The sequence below is a fragment of the Corythoichthys intestinalis genome, chromosome 6 (genome assembly GCF_030265065.1).
Source record: "Corythoichthys intestinalis isolate RoL2023-P3 chromosome 6, ASM3026506v1, whole genome shotgun sequence".
NCBI classification, from domain to species: Eukaryota; Metazoa; Chordata; class Actinopteri; order Syngnathiformes; family Syngnathidae; genus Corythoichthys; species Corythoichthys intestinalis.
The window spans coordinates 17192666-17215119 of NC_080400.1; the positions used below are offsets into that span (position 1 = coordinate 17192666).

Sequence of the window (22454 nt, forward strand, 5' to 3'; positions counted from 1 at the left end):
AGGGTTCAATCCCGGGCTTCGGCCTTCCTGTGTGGAGTTTGTATGTTCTCCCCGTGCCTGCGTGGGTTTCCTCCGGGAACTCCGGTTTCCTCCCACATCCCAAAAACATGCTTGGTAGGCTGATTGAACACTCTAAATTGTCCGTAGGTATGAGTGTGTGCGTGAATGGTTGTATGTCTCCTTGTGCCCTGCAATTGGCTGGCAACCAGTTCAGGGTGTCCCCTGCCTACTGCCCCGAGTTAGCTGGGATAGGCTCCAGCACCTCCGCGACCCTCGTGAGGAAAAGCGGCATGGAAAATGAATGAATGAATGGTCAGAGCCCTGAGGCACACCAGAGGTAATGCGGGACGGAGTAGATTTAAGGAACTTGAGTTGTAAATAGTGTGTCCAGAAAGGTAGGAAGAGAACCAGCTCAACGGGGTGTGGATAATGCCTATGGTGGATAGTCGGTGGAGGAGGGTGGCGGGACTAATGGTGTCAAAAGCTGAAGATACAGTGCCTTGCAAAAGTATTCGGCCCCCTTGAATCTTGCAACCTTACGCCACATTTCAGGTTTCAAACATAATGATATGAAATTTAATTTTTTTGTCAAGAATCAACAACAAGTGGGACACAATCGTGAAGTGGAACAACATTTATTGGATAATTTAAACTTTTTTAACAAATAAAAAACTGAAAAGTGGGGCGTGCAATATTATTCGGCCCCTTTACTTTCAGTGCAGCAAACTCACTCCAGAAGTTCAGTGAGGATCTCTGAATGATCCAATGTTGTCCTAAATGACCGATGATGATAAATAGAATCCACCTGTGTGTAATCAAGTCTCCGTATAAATGCACCTGCTCTGTGATAGTCTCAGGGTTCTGTTTAAAGTGCAGAGAGCATAATGAAAACCAAGGAACACACCAGGCAGGTCCGAGATACTGTTGTGGAGAAGTTTAAAGCCGGATTTGGATACAAAAAGATTTCCCAAACGTTAAACATCTCAAGGAGCACTGTGCAAGCCATCATATTGAAATGGAAGGAGCATCAGACCACTGCAAATCTACCAAGACCCGGCCGTCCTTCCAAACTTTCTTCTCAAACAAGGAGAAAACTGATCAGAGATGCAGCCAAGAGGCCCATGATCACTCTGGATGAACTGCAGAGATCTACAGCTGAGGTGGGAGAGTCTGTCCATAGGACAACAATCAGTTGTATACTGCACAAATCTGGCCTTTATGGAAGAGTGGCAAGAAGAAAGCCATTTCTCAAAGATATCCATAAAAAGTCTCGTTTAAAGTTTGCCACAAGCCACCTGGGAGACACACCAAACATGTGGAAGAAGGTGCTCTGGTCAGATGAAACCAAAATTGAACTTTTTGGCCACAATGCAAAACGATATGTTTGGCGTAAAAGCAACACAGCTCATCACCCTGAACACACAGTCCCCACTGTCAAACATGGTGGTGGCAGCATCATGGTTTGGGCCTGCTTTTCTTCAGCAGGGACAGGGAAGATGGTTAAAATTGACGGGAAGATGGATGCAGCCAAATACAGGAACATTCTGGAAGAAAACCTGTTGGTATCTGCACAAGACCTGAGACTGGGACGGAGATTTATCTTCCAACAGGACAATGATCCAAAACATAAAGCCAAATCTACAATGGAATGGTTCAAAAATAAACGTATCCAGGTGTTAGAATGACCAAGTCAAAGTCCAGACCTGAATCCAATCGAGAATCTGTGGAAAGAGCTGAAGAAACAACAACAACAAACACTCTCCATCCAACCTCACTGAGCTCGAGCTGTTTTGCAAGGAAGAATGGGCAAGAATGTCAGTCTCTCGATGTGCAAAACTGATAGAAACATACCCCAAGCAACTTGCAGCTGTAATTGGAGCAAAAGGTGGCGCTACAAAATATTAACGCAAGGGGGCCGAATAATATTGCACGCCCCACTTTTCAGTTTTTTATTTGTTAAAAAAGTTTAAATTATCCAATAAATGTTGTTCCACTTCACGATTGTGTCCCACTTGTTGTTGATTCTTGACAAAAAATTAAAATTTTATATCTTTATGTTTGAAGCCTGAAATGTGGCGAAAGGTTGCAAGGTTCAAGGGGGCCGAATACTTTTGCAAGGCACTGTAGGTCCAGGATGGTGAGGAGTCCAAAGTTGGCTGCATGAGGAGGTCGTTGGTTATTTTGACAAGTGCTGTTTTGCTTTGGAGTGGGCGAAAACCAGACAAACTGTTCATAGAGATTCTTGTGGAATATGTGACAATGGAGTTGAGAGGCACATAAACATAATAATGAATTATAAACTCACGACATATAACTAATGTGTTTCCAGGAAGAAATAGTCACTAAGAAAATTGGAAAAGTAATAAACTAGAAAAATCTGTTCAAACGCCCAGCAAAACACATCTTGGGAATTGTCATTGCATTGGCATATCGTATGTCCTGTATTTGGAATGCTTTGGTCACTTCCTAGTGGCTCTTTTTGGGTAGTTACTGTAAATGGGATTTAATTGTGAATAATTCCATTTATTTAATTATGGACATTTTGGCTCATTTCAATTCTTATTATTTATATGGGACAATTATTTTCTATAATTTCAGTTGAAGTTCTCTTATTTTTCACAGTATGTTTATTTTATTCAGGAAAACCTTGAACCTTGTTACATGTACATTATTATAGCATCCCGTGGGACATCACAATACAATTAGCAATAACACGTTAATTTTATGACCGCGTATATCGGTGTCTGTTTGATGTCTGTATCAGATTTTTTGGAGTTGGACAATATTGGTATCGGTCGTTAAGTCGTTATTGGACAGCTCTACTTCCCATTAGTAGTGGGAACCTCTTGGTACCTCACTATACGATACGGTTTGCGGTACGAAGCGCACGATTCTATGATATTCTACAAACGACTAATGAGCAGAAAAACAAGCTTCTGCTGTGAATTGGAATGAGTTTATCACTAGTAGACATCCAATCCATTTGAACTGGGAGGGTGGCAGCGAATGAACGAATTCGCTGCCATCCCTCCCACTTCAAACGGATTGAACGTCTATGGCCGTCAGTGGCAGCCAATACCAGGCAATGAGGTAATTTTGGGCCATTTAAGATCATTTACCTGTTGATTTTCAGTTACTTCCTGTTGATTTTGGGGTATTTTATGGGTCACTTCCTGTTTATTTTGTGTTACAGAACAGGAAGTGACCTGGGAATCAGCCAAATGAATAGGCAGTGACTCAAACTCAAAAGAAAATGACCTGTAAATGCCTTAAAAGGAACAGCAAGTGACCTGTAAATGCCCTGAAAATCGGACAGAATGACTGAATGCTCAGGTTTTGAATGAATGAATGTTCCCAGGCTAAATGGATTGGGCGTCGAGCACCGTCAATGGAGCCTTAGAGTTAACTGAGACACTATTATGGTGGAAGATTTTGGTTGCAACGTGTTGGTTCCTTTTTATTTATTTATTTATTTTTTAGACATTGACACCTTTTTAAAACGATATCTCGATTCTTGGCAGGAGCATAGCGATAATCTTTTGGGATACAAATTATCACAATTTATCACCATTTCGATATTTTGTCACACCCCAACTTCCCATTGATTAAGGTTTAATTCCAGGTCTCTTCCTGTTGATTTTGGGGCATTTACAGGTCACTTCAATTTGATTTTGGGTCACTTCCTGTTCAATTTGGGGCATTCAGAGGTAACTTCCTGTTGATTTAGAGTAATTTCTGCTCGACTTTCTGTTTATTTTGGTCGTTTTATAATGGTTTTTGGGCATTTCTGACCACTTACTATTGAATTTTGGTCATTGTGGGTGACCTTCTGTTTATTTTGGTGTCTCGTTGATTTTTGGGCATTTCTGGCCACTGTTGATTATGGGGCATTTCCATGAGAAATAGTCACTGGTTATGAGGCTACCAATTGAGCACAGTTGATCTACAAACAAAATCTGTTTGACAGTCTAAAGTCCACAAAAGTCAGTCACACATTCTTTGGGTAAAAACTTTTTAAATAATGGACTCGAATTAAGTTCCAAACAATTTCAACTGGTTGGCAAATGAATGTCAATACTGTTTATTTAGAGCTCTGCAAGGATTTTAGGTGAAACTATGTAATTGTGCTATGTAAACACTGATGTATGTTCTGGAAGGTCATCCTTCTGCATAGTTCGTTGACCCGAAACGCAAAAGCCACACATCAGCTTTCCGTTTCCCGCCAGCCATCACATTACACAAACGACCTGAAAGCACCGGAGTAGAGGATTTCACACAACAACTTCACCTCAACCTCCAGACTTAATTGGACGGTAAGAATTTGATACAAGATAATTCGGAATTATGGAGCGTTTTTGATTTGGAGGACTTTGTAATTCTCCAAGAACTGTTGATTCTGCATGTTGAGCAGATGTTTTGTTTAGATTAGACCATTGACGTTCAGTGGAGTGCAAAATCTTTAAATTTTTTGGCAGTCAAGCATCTTCCATCACGACAAAATGTCCTTGATGGACCTACAGAAAATTGCCAAAATTATCCAAATGCCTCAGCTTCAAAACTACAGTGCTGCCAAAAGAATTAGCACCCCTGCAATTCTGTCAGATAATGCTCAATTTCTCCCAGAAAATGATTGCAATTACAAATGCTTTGGTAGTAATAGCTTCATTTATTTTGCTTGCAATGAAAAAAAAAACAGAAGAGAATTAAAAAAAAAAAAAAATCATTATCATTTTACACCAAACTCGAAAAATGGGCCAGACAAAAGTATTGGCACCCTCAGCCGAATACTTGGTAGCACAACCTTTAGACAAAATAACTGCGAACAACCGCTTCCGGTATCCATCAATAAGTTTCTTAAACTGCTCTGCTGGAATTATAGACCATTCTTCTTTGGCCAACTCCTCCAGGTCTCTGAGATTTGAAGGGTGCCTTCTCCAAACTGCCATTTTCAGATCTCTCCATGGGTTCTCTATGGGATTCAGGTCTGGACTCATTGCTGGCCACTTTAGAAGTCTCTAGTGCTTTATCTCAAACCATTTTCTAGTGCTTTTTGAAGTGTGTTTTGGGTCATTGTCCTGCTGGAAGACCCATGACCTCTGAGGGAGATCCAGATTTCTCACACTGGGCCCCACATTATGCTGCAAAATTTGTTGGTAGTCTTCAGACTTGATAATGCCATGCACATGGTCAAGCAGTTCAGTGCCAGAGGTAGCAAAGCAACCCCAAAACAATAGGGAAACTCCGCCATGTTTGACTGTGGGGACTGTTTTCTTTTCTTTGAACGCTTTGTTTTTTCCCCCCTGTAAACTATGTTGATGCCTTTTCCCAAAAAGCTCTACTTTTGTCTCATGTGACCAGAGAACATTCTACCAAAAAGTTCTATTTTGGTTTCATCTGACCATAACACATTCTCCCAGTCCTCTTCTGGATCATCCAAATGCTCTCTAGCGAACTGCAGACGGGCCTGGACGTGTAGTTTCTTCAGCAAGGGGACACGTCTGGCAGTGCAGGATTGTGTTACTGCTAGTAGCCTTTGTTACTGTGGTCCCAGCTCTCTGTAGGTCACTCACTAGGTCCCCCCGTGTGGTTTTGGGATTTTTGCTCACCGTTCTTGTCATCATTTTGACGCCACGGGGTGAGATCTGGCATGGAGCCCCAAATCGAGGGAGATTATCAGTGGTCTTGCATGTCTTCCATTTTCTAATAGTTGCTCCCACAGTTGATTTCTTTACACTCAGCGTTTTACCTATGCAGATTCAGTCTTCCCAGCCTGGTGCAGGTGTACAATTTTGTCTCTGGTGTCCTTCGACAGCTCTTTGGTCTTGGCCATAGTGGAATGACTGACTGAGATTGTGGACAGGTGTCTTTTGTACCGATGAGTTAAAACAGGTGCCATTAATACAGGTAACGAGTGGAGCCTCATTAGACCTCGTTAGAAGAAGTTAGACCTCTTTGGCAGCCAGAAATCTTGCTTGTTTGTAAGTGACCAAATACTTATTTTCCACTCTAATTTGGAAATAAATTCTTTAAAAATCAAATGATGTGATTTTCTGTTTTTTTTTTTTTTTTTTTCACATTCTGTCTCTCATGGTTGAGGTTTACCCATGTTGACAATTACAGGCCTCTCTAATCTTTTCAAGTAGGAGAACTTGCACAATTGGTGGTTGACTAAATACTTATTTGCCCCACTGTATTTTGGTGTAAATATCCTATAATACAGTGAGGACAACTGTCACTTATAGTCCAGTGCGTCTTATCCACGAACAAATGCTGTTATCGTGTCACATTCGGTGATGACGCCTTATAGTCAGGTGCGTCTTATAGTGCGAAAATTACGGTATATGAATTTATTCCCAGCTATTTCACTCTGATACAAATCAGCACGAAGTACTACTAATAGTAGTAGTTGTAGTAGATTTTTTAAGACCTTTCAAAATAAGACCTTTGCCTGCAGCACCCCTTGATGTTGGGGAGAAAAAGTGTTTTGGTAGATTTCTGTTGTTGTTAAAAATAAACCAAAAAACACTGAAAAAATACCACATTTAACTTTGGGGATTACATATATCTGTAGAAGAGTTTGTTTTATTTTGTTAATAACACCACCTGAGTCCCTGACACCTTGCTTGCTACCGGGTTGAATAAGGCGCTATTGGAACGGAAAAGTAAACTGTTGACAAAGGACGTGTTAACATGACTCAAAAAACGAAGTAGCAATTTTTTTCTTTACAAACGCAGCTCCATTTTCCAAAATTCGAAGTCGAAAATGAAGATAAGATTGTCCTTTGTTGTCTTCAAATAGGTTAGTCATGTTCTCATTGTAGCCATATTATTGTATGTTGTTGCTGTTGAGCTGCTGCCGCGTGGAGCACTGTTGGATATTGGTGTGCAATTTACTGTAGTGTTGTGAAAAGGGGGTGTTAAAGGGGCTTATTTCCGCTTTTGGTTTTCAAATGTGTTTGTGTGTCATTATACCGTCTAGTTGTGGGGACTTGCGTTATAATACACAGGCTCTTTTATGTCCGATACAATAACTCCAACACATACTGTAGGTGAAATAGAATGCCGTCTTTAAAAAATAGGAAAATAAATGAATAAATAAAATTTAAATAAAAAAAGAATAATAATAATAATAAAATAAAAATAAAAAATAAATGAAAAGATAATACATAAAATTTTAAAATATAATAATGAAAAAAAAAAGAAGAAGGCTGTCTTTGTAGTCGCCTAAACTACGTATCTAGCATGCATGTGTACTGCCATTGTGCATGTCTTGTATGGCGAAAATGCGGAGCATGACAAATTTGGACCAAAACGGCTGTTTTTGGAAAGGGGAAAAACTAAATGGGAGCCTCAGCACCCCCTGCTGTGTGTCACTTCCTGCGCCTTTAGATCTACGCGTGATAGCCATGTCTGCCAAATTTCTTGTTACCAAAATAAACCAACTTCAGGGGCTGAATTTTCCAAATTTAGTAGCAATCGAATAAACTGTGAAGCGTAGGTTAAATTGTTTTTTGTTGCATTAGTATTCATGTGGGTCAGTCTGCGGATTTGCAGGCTTTTAGCAAGCGTGCTGTCGTGACTCGTGGTGATACTGTATCTACCAAATTTCATTTTGCTAAGTTAAACCGACTTTGGGGGCACAATTTTCGAATTTTGGTAGCAATTGTAACAATCTCTTAAAGGAATTCATCTTTAAACCTTCAAACCAAAATTACAGACTTGCTGTGTCTTTTTGAGCATGGGTTTTTTGAGACTTTTTGGTGGGTGTTCCCATGATAGACATATCTACCAAATTTTATCTTGCTAAGATAAACCGACTTTGGGGGCACAATTTTCGAATTTTGGGAGCAATCGTAATAATCTCCTAAAGGAATTCATCTTTAAAACGTCAAACCAAAATTGCAGACTTCCTGTATCTTTTTAAGCATGACTTATTGAGGTTTTTTTTGTAGGTGTACTCACGATAGACGTGTCTACCAAATTTCATGTTGCTAAGATACACCGACTTTTGGGGCACAATTTTTACATTTTGGTAGCAATTGTAATAATCTCTTAAAGGAATTCATCTTTAAAACCTCAAACCAAAATTGCAGACTTCCTGTATCTGACAATGGTTTCTTAAGACTTTTTTGTGGGTGTTCTCAGGATAGAAATGTCTACCAAATTTCATGTTGCTAAGATACACCGACTTTAGGAGCTGAATTTTCCAATTTTGGTAGCACTCGGAAACATCTCTTAAAGGAGTCCATCTTTAAAACTTCAAGCCAAAATGGCAGACTTCCTTGGTATTTTTGAGTATGACTTTTTACACTTTTTTGTGGATCTACGCATGATAGACATGAGTGTCAAATTTCATGTTGCTAAAATATACAGATTCTAGGGGCTGAATTTTCCAAATTTAGTATCCATCGAAAAAACTGTCAAGCTACATTGTTTTGTGTTGCATTTGTGTTTGCAGACCATCATGTCGGCGAGTCTGCAGATTTGCGGGCTGGTAGCAGGCGTGCTGTCATGGTGTCTCCAGTCCAGCTGCACGTCGTCGCAGCTGTGGAAGGTCCGGAGTCAGGCCGAGTCTCTGAGTAGCAGCCAGTGGCAGTTTGAAGGTCTCTGGATGAGCTGTGCTGCCACCTCGCTGGGAACATTGCAGTGCAGCAAGTTCAAAACGCTGCTCGGCCTGCCAGGTCCGTTAATCTGCGACCGAGGCTACAAGTTGCTCACGTGTACATTTAATAAATGTTTTCTCTCTCAGTGCACGTTCAGGCGTGTCGCGCTCTCATGTTGTCATCTCTGGTGGTGGGTCTGGCCTCCATCATCGTGGCCATTTTGGGCCTCAAGTGCAGTCGTGTGGGCGGCTCCTCGGAGCAAGCCAAAGGGCAATTTACGCTAAGTGGAGGGGTCATGTTAATCCTGTCAGGTGAGCGAACGCCGGCGTTAATTACAACCCCAACTGTTTGTGTATTTGTGGCTTCGTATGTACAGGTGTGACTACCCTGATCGCCGTGTCTTGGTATGCTGGTAGGGTGATCAGTGACTTCTACAATCCGCTATATAACGGTGTCAGGTAAGTGATTGTGATGATGCAAAGGCATAGGTTTGGTTTCAACATTGGTAGGGAAGATATAACAGCATAACTTGCATGTACACTGTTTGCTTGGGACAGGACATTCATAAGACCAAAAAGATTATTGAACGGTGGTCAGGGCTACATTTCTCATGAATATGAACCTAATTAATTCATAGACTAAAGGATCAATGCAGTGCTTAATTTGTATATCATATGGTGCCGGAATGCAAAGTATATATGACAGCGAAGGGATGATAAGATGGGTACAGGTCCCGGAATACACAGAAAATTGTGCTGAAACAACACGCAAACGCCCACTTGCCATGCTGTGGGACTTACAAGCCCCAATTTCAGATAATATCCATTGTATAAATGTTTTGACAGCAATTTACAATTATTTAGGATACTCTGCACAGCATGGGCAATTGCCCATACACAGTTGTGGTCAAAAGTTTACATACACTTGTGAAGAACATAATGTCATGGCTCTCTTGAGTTTCCAGTTATTTCTACAACTCTGATTTTTCTCTGATAGAGTGATTGGAACGGATACTTCTTTGTCACAAAAAACATTCATGAAGTTTGGTTCTTTTATGACTTTATTATGGGTGAACAGAAAAAAGTGATCAAATCTGCTGGGTCAAAAATATACATACACAGCGCTAATATTTGGTAACATGTCCCTTGGCCATTTTCACTTCAATTAGGCGTTTTTGGTAGCCATCCACAAGCTTCTGGCAAGCTTCTGGTTGAATCTTTGACCACTCCTCATGACAGAATTGGTGCAGTTCAGTTCAATTTGATGGCTTTCTGACATGGACTTGTTTCTTCAGCATTGTCCACAAGTTCTCAATGGGTTTAAGTCAGGACTTTGGGAAAGCCATTCGAAAACCTTAATTCTAGCTAAGCCTGTCGCAATATGCAATAATTCCATTTATCACGCGGTATATAAAAATAAAGACGGTAATTTTCGTGCTGCGATTTATCGCCTCGCGTGCACGTGCGCGCGTTTGTCACGTGCGTGCGTGCGCACGCGACGCACGCGCTTACGGCAGACGTGCTTGACAGCGCTGTTTAAAGTTCAGCTTCCTTGTGCCACTCTGTTTTATTGACTTCTGGGTATGTTCGTTTTATACATTTGAGTTTGAGTAACCATCATTTAATGGATGGAGGCAGGGCCGAGTGCACTGTCGGCGCACAGCAATGAGCGAGCGGAATGAGGAAGAGGATGAACCAGTCTGCAAAATGTTTTGGGAGGTTGTTTCAACAAAGATGGCCAACAGAATAAATCTACATGCTCATTTGAAACACTATTATCCTCTCCAGTTTTCACTGCTTAGTAAGAAAACTGCATCGCAACAAGCGGAGCCTCCTCGTCATGTTAACTGACAACTAGAGGTATTCGCTTGATGTGAGAAATACAGACGACACCGCGCAAAATAGCGTTCCCTGACGGAAAGTGAAGTCCGCTACATTGATGAAGAAATGAGACCGTTTTACCTCTGTTAAATGATATTTGATACCTTTGGGAGCCAAATTTTTGTTACTGCTACTTAATTAGTCTATTTTTCTCTGTTGTTGTTGAAGTGCAATTACTGTGACTGCAACTTTATACCTATATGCCTAAATGCTTCAGTTATTAAGTGCAATTTTATTTTTTCTTGAAAAAAGACATTTATCATGTGTTTCTGTGCAGTATTAATATTATTGTCTTTTACTTGAAAGAGGCATGGTCTATTGTTTTTAGTTGTGAGTTCTTAAAAGGTATTTTTTAATTTAAAAGTAAACATTTATTGCGTTTAGATGGGTGTACTTGATCTATTAATATATACTGTATTCTCACTGTGTTATTGTAAATCGGTTAAAAGGGGACGGGACTTGATAAGCATATGCTTCTCTCGTCAGCCCTTATCTTTTCTTCATTTTTTTCGGGTTGCTCATATCACATCTTGCAACTGTCAATGATACCGATGATGATGACAATAAATAATAAAAAAACGCTCAAAAATTGTTTTTTTGGGGGGGGGGGGGGCGCAATAATATCGCATATCGCAATAATTTATGAGATAATTTATCGCGCGCTAAAATTTGTTATCGCGACAGGCCTAATTCTAGCCTGATTTAGCCATTCCATTACCACTTTTGATGTGTGCTTGGGGTCATTGTTCTGTTGGAACACCCAATTGCTCCCAAGACCCAATCTTCGGGCTGATGACTTTAGGTTATCTTGAAGAATTTGAAGGTAATCCTCCTTCTTCATTATCCCATTTACTCTCTGTAAAGCACCAGTTCCATTGGGAGCATAACAGCCCCACAGCATAATACTGCCACCACCGTGCTTGACAGTAGGTATGGTGTACTTGGGGTTAAAGGCCTCACCTTTTCTCCTCCAAACATATTGCTGGGCATTGTGGCCAAACAGCTCGATTTTTGTTTCGTCTGACCACAGAACTTTCCTCCAGAAGGTCTGATCTTTGTCCATGTGATCAGCAGCAAACTTCAGTCGAGCCTTAAGGTGCCGCTTTTGGAGCAAGGGCTTGCTTCTTGCACGGCAGCCTCTCAGTCCATGGAGATGCAAAACACACTTGACTGTGGACACTGACACCTGTGTTCCAGCAGCTTCTAATTCTTGGCAGATCTGCTTTTTGGTGATTCTCGGTTGAATCTTCACCCTCCTGACCAATTTTCTCTCAGCAGCAGGTGATAGCTTGCGTTTTCTTCCTGATCGTGGCAGTGACAAAACAGTGCCATGCACTTTATACTTACAAACAATTGTTTGCACTGTTGCTCTTGGGACCTGCAGCTGCTTTGAAATGGCTCCAAGTGACTTTCCTGACTTGTTCAAGTCAATGATTCGCTTTTTCAGATCCATGCTGAGCTCCTTTGACTTTCCCATTGTAGCGTTTGTGGGCGTTTGCATCCAGTGAGCCCTATTTAAATGGCCTCAGAGAAGTCACCAGCGCACCACTCATAATCACTCACAAGAAGTTAAGAGGCCATGCTATGAAGCTCATTTCACTGACACAACTTTCTAAGTCACCAAAATTGCTAATTCGTGTTGCTGTATGTATATTTTTGACCCAGCAGATTTGATCACTTTTTCTGTTAACCCATAATAAAGTCATAAAAGAAACCAAACTTCATGAATGTTTTTTGTGACAAAGAAGTATCTGTTCCAATCACTCTATCGGAGAAAAATCAGAGTTGTAGAAATAACTGGAAACTCAAGAGAGCCATGACATTATGTTCTTCACAAGTGTATGTAAACTTTTGACCACAAGTGTAAGTATTGATGTCTCTGCCACTGTGTGGCACTTTTTGGATTTAGCAACAAGTTCAGCAACAAGCTTTGAGGGCCTTCTCATTGACCTTTGTAGTTTTTTTTTTTTTTTTTAAAGTTGCCCGTTTCTCTGTTTTCACGAAGGCTATCAAAATAGTCCATCGGCGTGTTGTGAAGAGACAGGTTTTTCGTTTGGAGATGACGTTTAAGCTTGCTTGGTACCATGGCGCTGTTAAAGGTGCTCGTGTCGCGTTCAAGAAATGCTCGGATTTCTCGCTATCAGCCACCTTGCTGTCCTCGACAATGTATTGGAATAAAACACAGGGGGAGGATTGACGGTCGCCATACATTGATAAAATGGAAAGGACACTTTCGTTTATCGACACTTGACGATTAATCAAATGATGTACAGTAGACAGTGGCGCCCCCAGGGGGTGGCCTATAAATTTGTTGGCCACCCCACTGGCCACTCCGCTTGCCAGTATATCGTTAGATTGTTGTAGGATCAGTTATGCATTTAATCCCAAATGCAAAATCTGCCAGCACCTGTTTTTCCCCAGTAATTATTTTGTTTTGTTAAATGTACACCTTATGCCTACTATATACATAACACAATACAACAAAATTGTTGTGGAACTCAAAATGTTGACTGGACAGTTATGGACTATGCACATTAAATCATTAGTAACGTCAAATATTACACAATACACCAAAGTATATCAGTAGCAAGTCTATCTGATAGTTTTCCTCTGACCTTTTTACTGCAATAATATGAAAACCTGAAATTATGGCTTTTAGTTTTGGTGTGCCACTCCAAGATTTTAAGTGGCCCCATCTGGCCACCCCTATTAAAAATTTCTGGAGGCGCCACTGACAGTAGACGTGCTGGGGTCCACATTTTCGCGAACAGCAAAGTGGTTGATGGCTAGAAATCCGAGCAGTTCTTGAATGCGACACGAGCAATACCTCGCACTTCTGCACACAACCGCAACGTTCTACCTACTCCTTCCTTCCTGCTGCAACTCCGTCCGACGATGTTAAAAAAAATGTGATATTGGATCATTTCTAGCGGCACACCTGACGATCTCTCACGGCACACTAGTGTGCTGCGGCACACGGGTTGATAAACACTGGTATATTCTGTCCTGACAGCATATGGCAATTCAATCTAAATTACCCATATAACTGAGCTCATTATATAATGCAAATGAGCTTCCCTAAAACTTGGTGGAGACAACTTGAGCATCCTGAAATGTTGGTAGTGTTATGTCCCTACCATCCCTTTACAAACCCACACCCTTGTGATCATGATGGTGGTGATAAAAGATGACCACGTACATTGGTTGCAGGTTCGAGCTAGGCACGGGTCTGTATCTGGGCTGGGCGGCATCCGGTCTGGCGTTCTTGGGCGGTGCAATGCTGTGTTGCTCCTACAGGAGAAGCTCCTCGCCTCCCGAACGGTATGTGAGCAAACTGTCCTGTAGTACTCTCTGTGCACACAAGAGGGTGCTGCCGGATAGCACATTGACCATAATTGACCTCCAATCATGGTTTGTTTTCTTTCTTTTGCTGTGAATTCAAATGCGTTTGTGACTCCTGCGGTACCTCTATTTACGAAATTAATTGGTTCTGGAATAGGAGTGAGTCAACTATAAATATCGATATCAAAACATCGAAATGGTCATATATCGTGATACTTTGTATCTCAAAAGGTTATCGATGTGCTCCTGCCAAGAATCGTTATATCGTTTTAAAAAGGTGTCACTGTTTAAAAAAATAAATGAATAAAAAGGAACCAACAAGTTGCTACCAAAATCTTCCACTAGAATAGTGTCTATGTTACCAAAATGGCTGCCATTGACAGCGCAAGACGCTCAATCCATTTAGACTGGGATCAGACCAAAGCGTTCGCAGCAAGGGCGTAGGTTTGGTCTCAACATTGGTAGGGACGCTTTTACAGCATAACCTGCATGTACATTTTTTGCTGGGGACGGGACATTAAAAAGACCAAACAAATTGGGTACATTTTTCAAAAATAGCTGGTTAATACATAAAAATGAAAAAAGTATTTATTTTTATAGGGAGAAAGTCATTTTTCAAAATGCTTGCAACTGCTTGAAAATGGGGGGGGGGGGGGGGGGGGGGCGTTAAAAATGTATATAGGCTGCAAATATAAATATATTTTTTTAAATGATGTGGAAAATAAATACATTTTAATTATAGAATAAATGCACAAAATGCACAGTTGAATTAAAAGTTGACAGTAGAAAACATACAGGAAGACACCTCTCTAAGCAGCTTTCTACTCTAGTTTTACAGGTTAAAAAGTTCACACAGGTTAATGTTATGCTAACTCTGATGCAGGTTGGGCATTCAGTAGCAAAAATAGTGGTGTGTTCCCCACCTCCACAACATTGACATATTTTTACAATACTTACATTTAGAGATGTCCCGATCGATCGGGTCCGATCACGTCATTTTCAAAGTATCGGAATCGGCAAAAAAATATCGCCATGCCTTTTTTTTAATATACTGTATATATTTTTTTAATTAAATCGTTTTCTAATTGTATTTAAACTTATCCGGAGTCTTTAGTTTAGGCTTAAGGTAGGGTTATCAAATTTATCCCAATAACGGCGGTAATAAGTTTTTTAAAATGTATCACGTTGCAATTAATGCATGCGTTGCACGACCCACTCTCGCATTGTCGCGCTCAATCTGTAATGGCGCCATTATACCTATATAGAGAGAAAAAAGGCAGTGTAAAATAAGTAGAGTGAATTTTGGCAGCCTTTGGAGGCTTATTTTAATTGGCTAAAGCCTTACAATCCCTCTCCCTATGATTTGAAATATAATGGGAAGCAATGTGGGGAAGCAAGGTAGCAATAGATTTTTTTCTTAACACATTATTTTATTTCCCAACGCAGAGAAGATATGTGAATTGGTAGAACTACGCACAGCCATGGGTCCACTTTCCATCATGGTTCCATTTCCCATCATGCATTGGGGCATGGCTGCAGTATCATTTACTGAAAGCTCAACAAATACATTAGATGGCAAATTTAGTCACAATATACAAAGTCACAAGTCTTTCTATCCGTGGATCCCTCTCACAGAAAGAAAGTTAATAATGTAAATGCCATCTAGAGGATTTATTGTCATAATAAACAAATACAGTACTTATGTACTGTATGTTGAATGTATATATTCGTCCGAGTTTTATTCATTTTTTTCTTAATGCATTGCCAAAATGTATATGATCGGGAAAAATTATCGGGAATGATTGGAATTGAATCGATAGCAAAAAAAAGCAATCGGATCGGGAAATATCGGGATCGGCAGATACTCAAACTAAAACGTTCGGGATCGGATCGGGAGCAAAAAAACATGATCGGAACAACCCTACTCACAGTGGCTGCTGGTGCTGGCCAAAAAAAAACCCTACGAATATCCCTCCTCTTCAATGAGGGCGGAGGAGGCGGCATATTGACATAATTTCTGTCAGGATTGTGTGAATGTGGGGGTTCTGGTCATCAGCCAATCAAACGTGCGTTTGAGGAGAAAAAAATGGACCAGCACTACAAACTGAAAAGGTGTAAATCTAAGTCTGAACATAGGGGTAGGGATAATTCTATCTTAACAACACATGGGAAGACAATCTAAATTACCTTTATAGCTGATCTCATTGTATAATGCAAATAAGGTTGCTTAAAAGTTGGTGGGGACAATTTGAGCATCCTGAAAAATTGGTAGTGTTATGTCCCTACCGTCCCTATGCAAACCTACGCCCTTGGTTCGCAGCCAGTCTTTCTGATTATCGGGGCATTTACAGGTCACTTTCTGTTCATTTTAGGACATTTACATGTCATTTAAATAAATGCCCTAAAAAACAACACAGACCGACCCATAAATTCCCTGAAATCAACAGGAAGTGACTTTAAATCAACAGCAAATGACCTGAAATGCCCCTAAATCAGTGGTGTCCAAACTATTCCACATAGGGCCGCAGTGGGTGCTGGATTTCGTTCCTACACAACAAGACAACATTTTTTCATCAATCTGGTGTCTCACAAGTGTAATCAGTTGATTGCAGTCACGTGCTGCTTGTTTTAGCACAAACTTCATTGGTTAAACTGTCTGTGCTGGATTGGTAGGAACAAAAACCAGGACCCACAGCGGCCCTTGAGGACAGGTTTGGACACCCATGCCCTAACAGGTGTTCCACAAAGGGCCAAGTGGGTGTTGGATTTTGTTCCAACCGATACTGCGCAAACAGTTTAACCAATGAATTTTCTGTTGAAACAAGCAGCACCTGACAAAGTTGAACTGATTACCCATGTAAGAGATCAGATAGGTCAAAAGGTGTCCTCTTCATTGGATGGAAAGAAAACCTGCCCCCACTTGGCCCTTTATGGAGTCAGTTTGACACCACTGCCCTAAATCATGGGTGTCCAAACCTGTCCTCAAGGGCCGCTGTGGGTCCTGGTTTTTGTTCCTACCAATCGAGCACAGACGGTTTAAACCAATGAAGTTTGTGCTAAAACAAGCAGCACCTGACTGCAATCAACTGATTACACTTGTGAGGCACCAGATTCGTGAAAAGATGTCGTCTTGTTGTGTAGGAACGAAATCCAGCACCCACTGCGGCCCTATGTGGAATAGTTTGGACACCACAGCCCTAAATGAACTCATTGGCTGCCATTGATGGCGTTAGACGTCCGATCCCTTCGAAGTGGGAAGGAGTTCAAATGGATCGGACGTTTACTAGTGATAAACTCATTCAAATTCACAGCTGGAGGATGGAAAGAGCTTGTTTTTCTGTTTCATTACATTGTATCAGTGACGTGCGGTGAGGTTCATGGTTGGTGAGGCACTGACTCCTTTAATGTCAGATTTCCAAATATATAAACCAAAAAGGGTAGCTTATTCAATTGGCTACTGGTTATTTCATATCTCATCAGCATTCTTCACAAAACACACGGTACATATTATCGATACGTAAAAGTAAGAAAATAACATGCATTTGCTCTACACCCTCAATGTGTTGGCCGTCGCCATTCTATAATTCATGCAACATAAATGAGAGTAGAGTGGTGTACAAAACCACAGAATTCAATTCTGACCTTTAGTGAAATATTCAGTTGTTTTTAAAACTTTAAATTCTGAAACTTTAATCAATTTATTACAGATTGCTAAACAAAAAGTGTGAAAAGAAAAACAAAGAATATTTTATTTAAGGCCAAAATTTAATTTTTAAATATTGTATTGTATTTTTCTTGGTCTAAGCTCTTTTTTTTTTTTTTTTTTTTAATAAGATTGAAATGAAAACTGTTTGTGGTCTTGCACCTGTCCTTCACCACAAAAACCGGCGTTACTTTGGAAGGGCATAGGTTTTGTCTCAACATTCGTAGGGACGATATAACAGCATAACCTGCATGTAGGTACACTTTTTGCTGGGGACGGGACATTAATTAGACCAAACAGATTGGATGAAGGGGGAAAAGGGCCACATTTCTAATGTATATGAACCTAATTAATTAATAGGCAAAATGATCAATGCAAAATAAATCCTTACCTACTGATAATAACTTTTACGTGCATTGGTTTAGACGATACACTGTTCAATTCAAACCTTTGTTTTCAAAAAATACTAAAGAAACATTTTGAAAACTTCCTGAATAAATGTCTGGTTTTTATTAGCAAACATAAACATAGTGAAAATAATTCACTTAATAATGGTAGGGTCAATTCTATCCTTACAACATATGGAACTATTGAAAGATCTAAATTCTCTATATAACTGAACATTATATCATGCAAAAAAGGTAAGGTTGCTTAAAAGTTGGTGGGGACAATTTTAGCATGCTGAAAAGTTGGTAGTGTTATGTCCCTACCGTCCCTATGCAAACCTACGCCCTTTTAGTAAAAGTCCTCCTTATTTTCCTTTACTTTAAAAAAAAAATCTCTCCGCCTCAATGGAGAGGATTGCTTCAATTAGATGGTTCTGTGTTCTATTTGACAAGCCAGAAAACACAGTGGATGTGTCCATATGTCTAGCTAACCTTTCAGCTTTCTCAGCAAAACCATGTAATCGTTCTACATATATGCCACTTTTAGAAGAGCTACACGTTCATCGTTACCACAAAATGTTAACTCCTGTTTAGCTAGGATGCAGGTTGCATTAATGAGGTCTTTCAAACTCTTTTCTTTACCTTAGCTTTGAGGATGCTACCGTTGAGCTTCCGCTGTTCGTCAAAGCCAAATCGATCCTTGAACTTCCAAAAGTTTTTAAAGCAAACAGGCTTTGAATGTGAGTGGTCGAGCTCTCATGTTTGCTGAGGCTTCGTGGTAGTTTTTTAATGTCACAATATCTCGTGTTAGTCCAGACATTGGCACAAGTTGAGAAGAAAAGGCAGGGAAAGCAGCAAAGGCGATTTTTCGAAGGACAGCCACATAGCCAGTCTTTTCGGGTGTACCAGTCCGTTTGAAAAGCGCGAGTTATCCTCTGTCCCGTAGTTTGAAGCAAACCTTTTAGCTCCGGCGTTGTGTTAACCGCGTCCACTTTTAACGGAAAGTCCAGTTTCACGTACGCCCCCTTGCAGTGCGGCAGAGTACTATCTGCCGCAGCCTGTGTCTTTTCACTGCGGTTTTATTTCCCATCAACAAAACTACATATGTCGCTAACAAACATTAAACTTTAAGGGTTAAAGACATTAGCCAGACTGAGGAAAATCAGGTCAAATAAACGTATCTGGAAACATTATAATGGCGACATGCAGATGTACGGCAACCAGCACGCTCCAATTCCATGTATCAACCCAGTTCGTTAAGGATTGCGCAATCAGAGGTGAGGCTTTACTCGTTGCTGCCGCACCTCTCGTTTCATTTCTTTATTTGAACAGGAAATAGGCAAATTCAGCGATTTTGACTATAAAAAATGTTTGAAATGAGTCATAAATAAAGAGCAATGGACAAATATTCATATAAATTTGATGCTATAATTATTTTTTTGTCATGATGACAGGTGAGAGCCTCACCTGCCTCCCCTGACCGCACGTCACTGCATTGTAATTGCAATATCGTAAAATGATTTCCTGACTCATGTATCGATAATCGTTGTATCGTCATATTGTGAAATCATCATTATCGTGAGCCTTGTATCGGAAATCGTATCGTATGGGACGGGCTGCTGGGCAGAAACTCCATGTTTCGGTCCCACTGCCCCAAGCCAAGCTCTCCTATTTTAATGCATACATTGCACTACTCTCCCCTCAAAATCCCATCACGGTGCTGGATGATGGCTGCCAGCCGGGAACCTGGCAGCCACAGTAATAGGGTGGTAGGTGGGTCCCACACTTTTTCCTTATGGCGTGGCTCCTGGGGTGTGGCCTCCCCTCTGCCTGAGCTGCCGGCCGCGGGAGTGGGGTGGGGGGTCGGGGCTCCGATCTTGCATCGCCCCGTGGCAGTTCCTTGGGGTTCTCCTGCCTCCGCCTTCCCCTCTCTTCTCTGACTGGATATCCGCCCTGCGCTCCGTCACGGGTCGCTGGCTGGGCGCCGGTGTATCAGCGGGGTGTTGGCTGCACTGGCGGGGGACCCTGCCCTGGGCTTGGCGGGCCGCCAGTTGGGGGGCTGTGGCTGTGGCCCGGGTGGGCGGGCGGGGGTGGGGGTAGACGTGGGGTTGGTGGTGCGTCCCCTCCTGCCATCCCTGAAGGCCGGTTGATGGGTGTGCGGGTGGCCCGGGGGACCACCCTAGATCCCGGGGGGGAGGACGATGGCTCCTTTGCTGGGCTGCGGGAGGAGGGATGGGCTGCGCTTGTTCAGACTATCCGGGCACTTAGACTTCCATTCTCTGTGTCAAACAGCTGAACAGGACAGGTTTAAAAAAAAAAAAAAAAAAGAAATCCAGCACCCACTGCGGCCCTATATGGAATAGTTTGGACACCCTAAATGAACTCATTGGCTGCCATTGACGGCGTTAAACGTCCGATCCCTTCGAAGTGGGAAAGAGTTCAAATGGATCGGACTCATTTAAATTCACAGCTGGAGGATGGAAAGACACACCAAACATGTGGAAGAAGGTGTTCTGGTCAGATGAAACCAAAATTGAACTTTTTGGCCACAATGCAAAACGATATGTTTGGCGTAAAAGCAACACAGCTCATCACCCTAAACACACCATCCCCTCTGTCAAACATGGTAGTGGCAGCATCATGGTTTGGGCCTGCTTTTCTTCAGCAGGGACAGGGAAGATGGTTAAAATTGACGGGAAGATGGATGCAGCCAAATACAGGAACATTCGGGAAGAAAACCTGTTGGTATCTGCACAAGACCTGAGACTGGGACGGAGATTTATCTTCCAACAGGACAATGATCCAAAACATAAAGCCAACTCTACAATGGAATGGTTAAAAAATAAACATATCCAGGTGTTAGAATGGCCAAGTCAAAGTCCAGACCTGAATCCAATCGAGAATCTGTGGAAAGAGCTGAAGACTGCTGTTCACAAACACTCTCCATCCAACCTCACTGAGCTCGAGCTGTTTTGCAAGGAAGAATGGGCAAGAATGTCAGTCTCTCGATGTGCAAAACTGATAGAAACATACCCCAAGCGACTTGCAGCTGTAATTGGAGCAAAAGGTGGCGCTACAAAGTATTAACGCAAGGGGGCTGAATAATATTGCACGCCCCACTTTTCAGTTTTTTATTTGTTAAAAAAGTTTAAATTATCCGATCAATTTTGTTCCACTTCACGATTGTGTCCCACTTGTTGTTGATTCTTGACAAAAAATGAAAAATTTTATATCTTTATGTTTGAAGCCTGAAATGTGGCGAAAGGTTGCAAGGTTCAAGGGGGCCGAATACTTTTGCAAGGCACTGTATATATATATATATATATATGTGTGTGTATATTTTTTTTGCAAACAGAGTGGTATCGGAATGGTATCGGTATCGGCCGATACTGCACAGCCTGTCTTGGTATCTGTATTGGTATCGGACCCAAAAAACGGTATCGGTGCAACACTAGTAACTACATTGGGACGACACCACCAGGCATACCATATTCAATGGATGACGATCTTGGCGAAAAGTATTGCCTAAGCAGCCTGATTTAGAATTCCCCTCAAGAATGATGGGAAACAAAAAATGTTCATTGTCAACTTATTATTATGAATATTGTTGTAAGTTAATTTTATTGCTGACACTGCATTTCGGGGTCATCAACATGTTGTGCCCCCCCTGCCCTAAAAGTCAAACACCGCCTATGGTTGAGGCGTGTAGTAGCATGAAATATCTGTATGTAGAGACGTTCGTCAGTAGAAGTACAGTAGCAACTGTAGATGTCCAATCTAAATGGCGAACGCTGCCAATCCTCCCGGTTCAAATGGATTAGACGTCTAGCGCCATCAGTTGCACTCAAAAAGTTACATGTGTTGTGATCTGACCTCATGTAATGATGTCATCTTTCCCCGCAGACATTTTTCATACAACTACTCCAAAAGCAGTCAAAGTCACAACATGAACATCTACAAAGCGGCACATGTCTTGGATGACGGCGGCGGCAGCGCCAAAGCTTACGTGTGAACTGGAGCCTGAACGCATCATCGCAAAAGGAGGCGGCCTATTTTTTTGTCAGCGTTTTACTTCTGGACTTTTGTATTAGTTGATGATTTATTGGATTGGATCTCATGCTAATCATGATATCTGTGAAAAATACTCAATTTTCATGTCACATTAAATATGTTTTGTTGTCACCTTACACATTTTTATTGTGTTTTGAGCTAAAACGATTGATGTAACTGCAGGGGTGTTTGAACTTTTTTCTCCTACATGAAGTAAACAGCAATAATGATGATGAACAAAATATAGAAATGTTATTTAAATTGAAAATAACAACTTGAAATTATATAATCCAAAATATATTACGAAAAAAAAAGAAATGGAAGGAAATAATGAAAATTACTTTATTTCTTAAAAAAAAAAAAAAAAAAAAAAAAGACTATAGAAAGGACTTAAAAACTAAAAACAAGATAATGATAAAAAGAAAAGTTAAAACATTTAAAATTAAATCATTTTGAAAATATAAAAACATTTTTATTGATGAATTTTCAA

At 41.0% G+C, this 22454-nt stretch overlaps 1 protein-coding gene across 2 annotated transcripts; it reads left to right on the forward strand.

Moving 5' to 3' along the window:
- Positions 1 to 4084: 4084 nt before the first annotated feature.
- Positions 4085 to 22101, forward strand: LOC130916967 (claudin-7-like). 2 transcript variants are annotated; one of them, XM_057837969.1, is made up of 6 exons: positions 4172 to 4313; positions 8459 to 8681; positions 8750 to 8914; positions 8980 to 9061; positions 13694 to 13804; positions 21818 to 22101. In XM_057837969.1, exons 2-6 carry the CDS (start codon positions 8465 to 8467, stop codon positions 21924 to 21926), a joined length of 684 nt encoding a protein of 227 aa, XP_057693952.1. In that variant the 5' UTR covers positions 4172 to 4313; positions 8459 to 8464; the 3' UTR covers positions 21927 to 22101. The 2 variants fall into 2 exon arrangements, with proteins under 2 accessions (XP_057693953.1, XP_057693952.1); XM_057837970.1 differs by lacking the exon at positions 13694 to 13804 and having other exon boundaries at positions 4085 to 4313.
- The last annotated feature ends 353 nt before the right edge of the window (positions 22102 to 22454 follow it).

What these genes read in the sequence shown, in the direction of transcription:
- LOC130916967 (XM_057837969.1), top strand. Translation starts at nt 8,465, where the DNA reads ATGTCGGCGAGTCTGCAGATTTGCGGGCTGGTAGCAGGCGTGCTGTCA. An exon ending in AACGCTGCTCGGCCTGCCAG is followed by an intron (nt 8,682 to 8,749) that starts GTCCGTTAATCT and finishes TTTCTCTCTCAG; the next exon opens with TGCACGTTCAGGCGTGTCGC. An exon ending in AGCTCCTCGCCTCCCGAACG is followed by an intron (nt 13,805 to 21,817) that starts GTATGTGAGCAA and finishes CTTTCCCCGCAG; the next exon opens with ACATTTTTCATACAACTACT.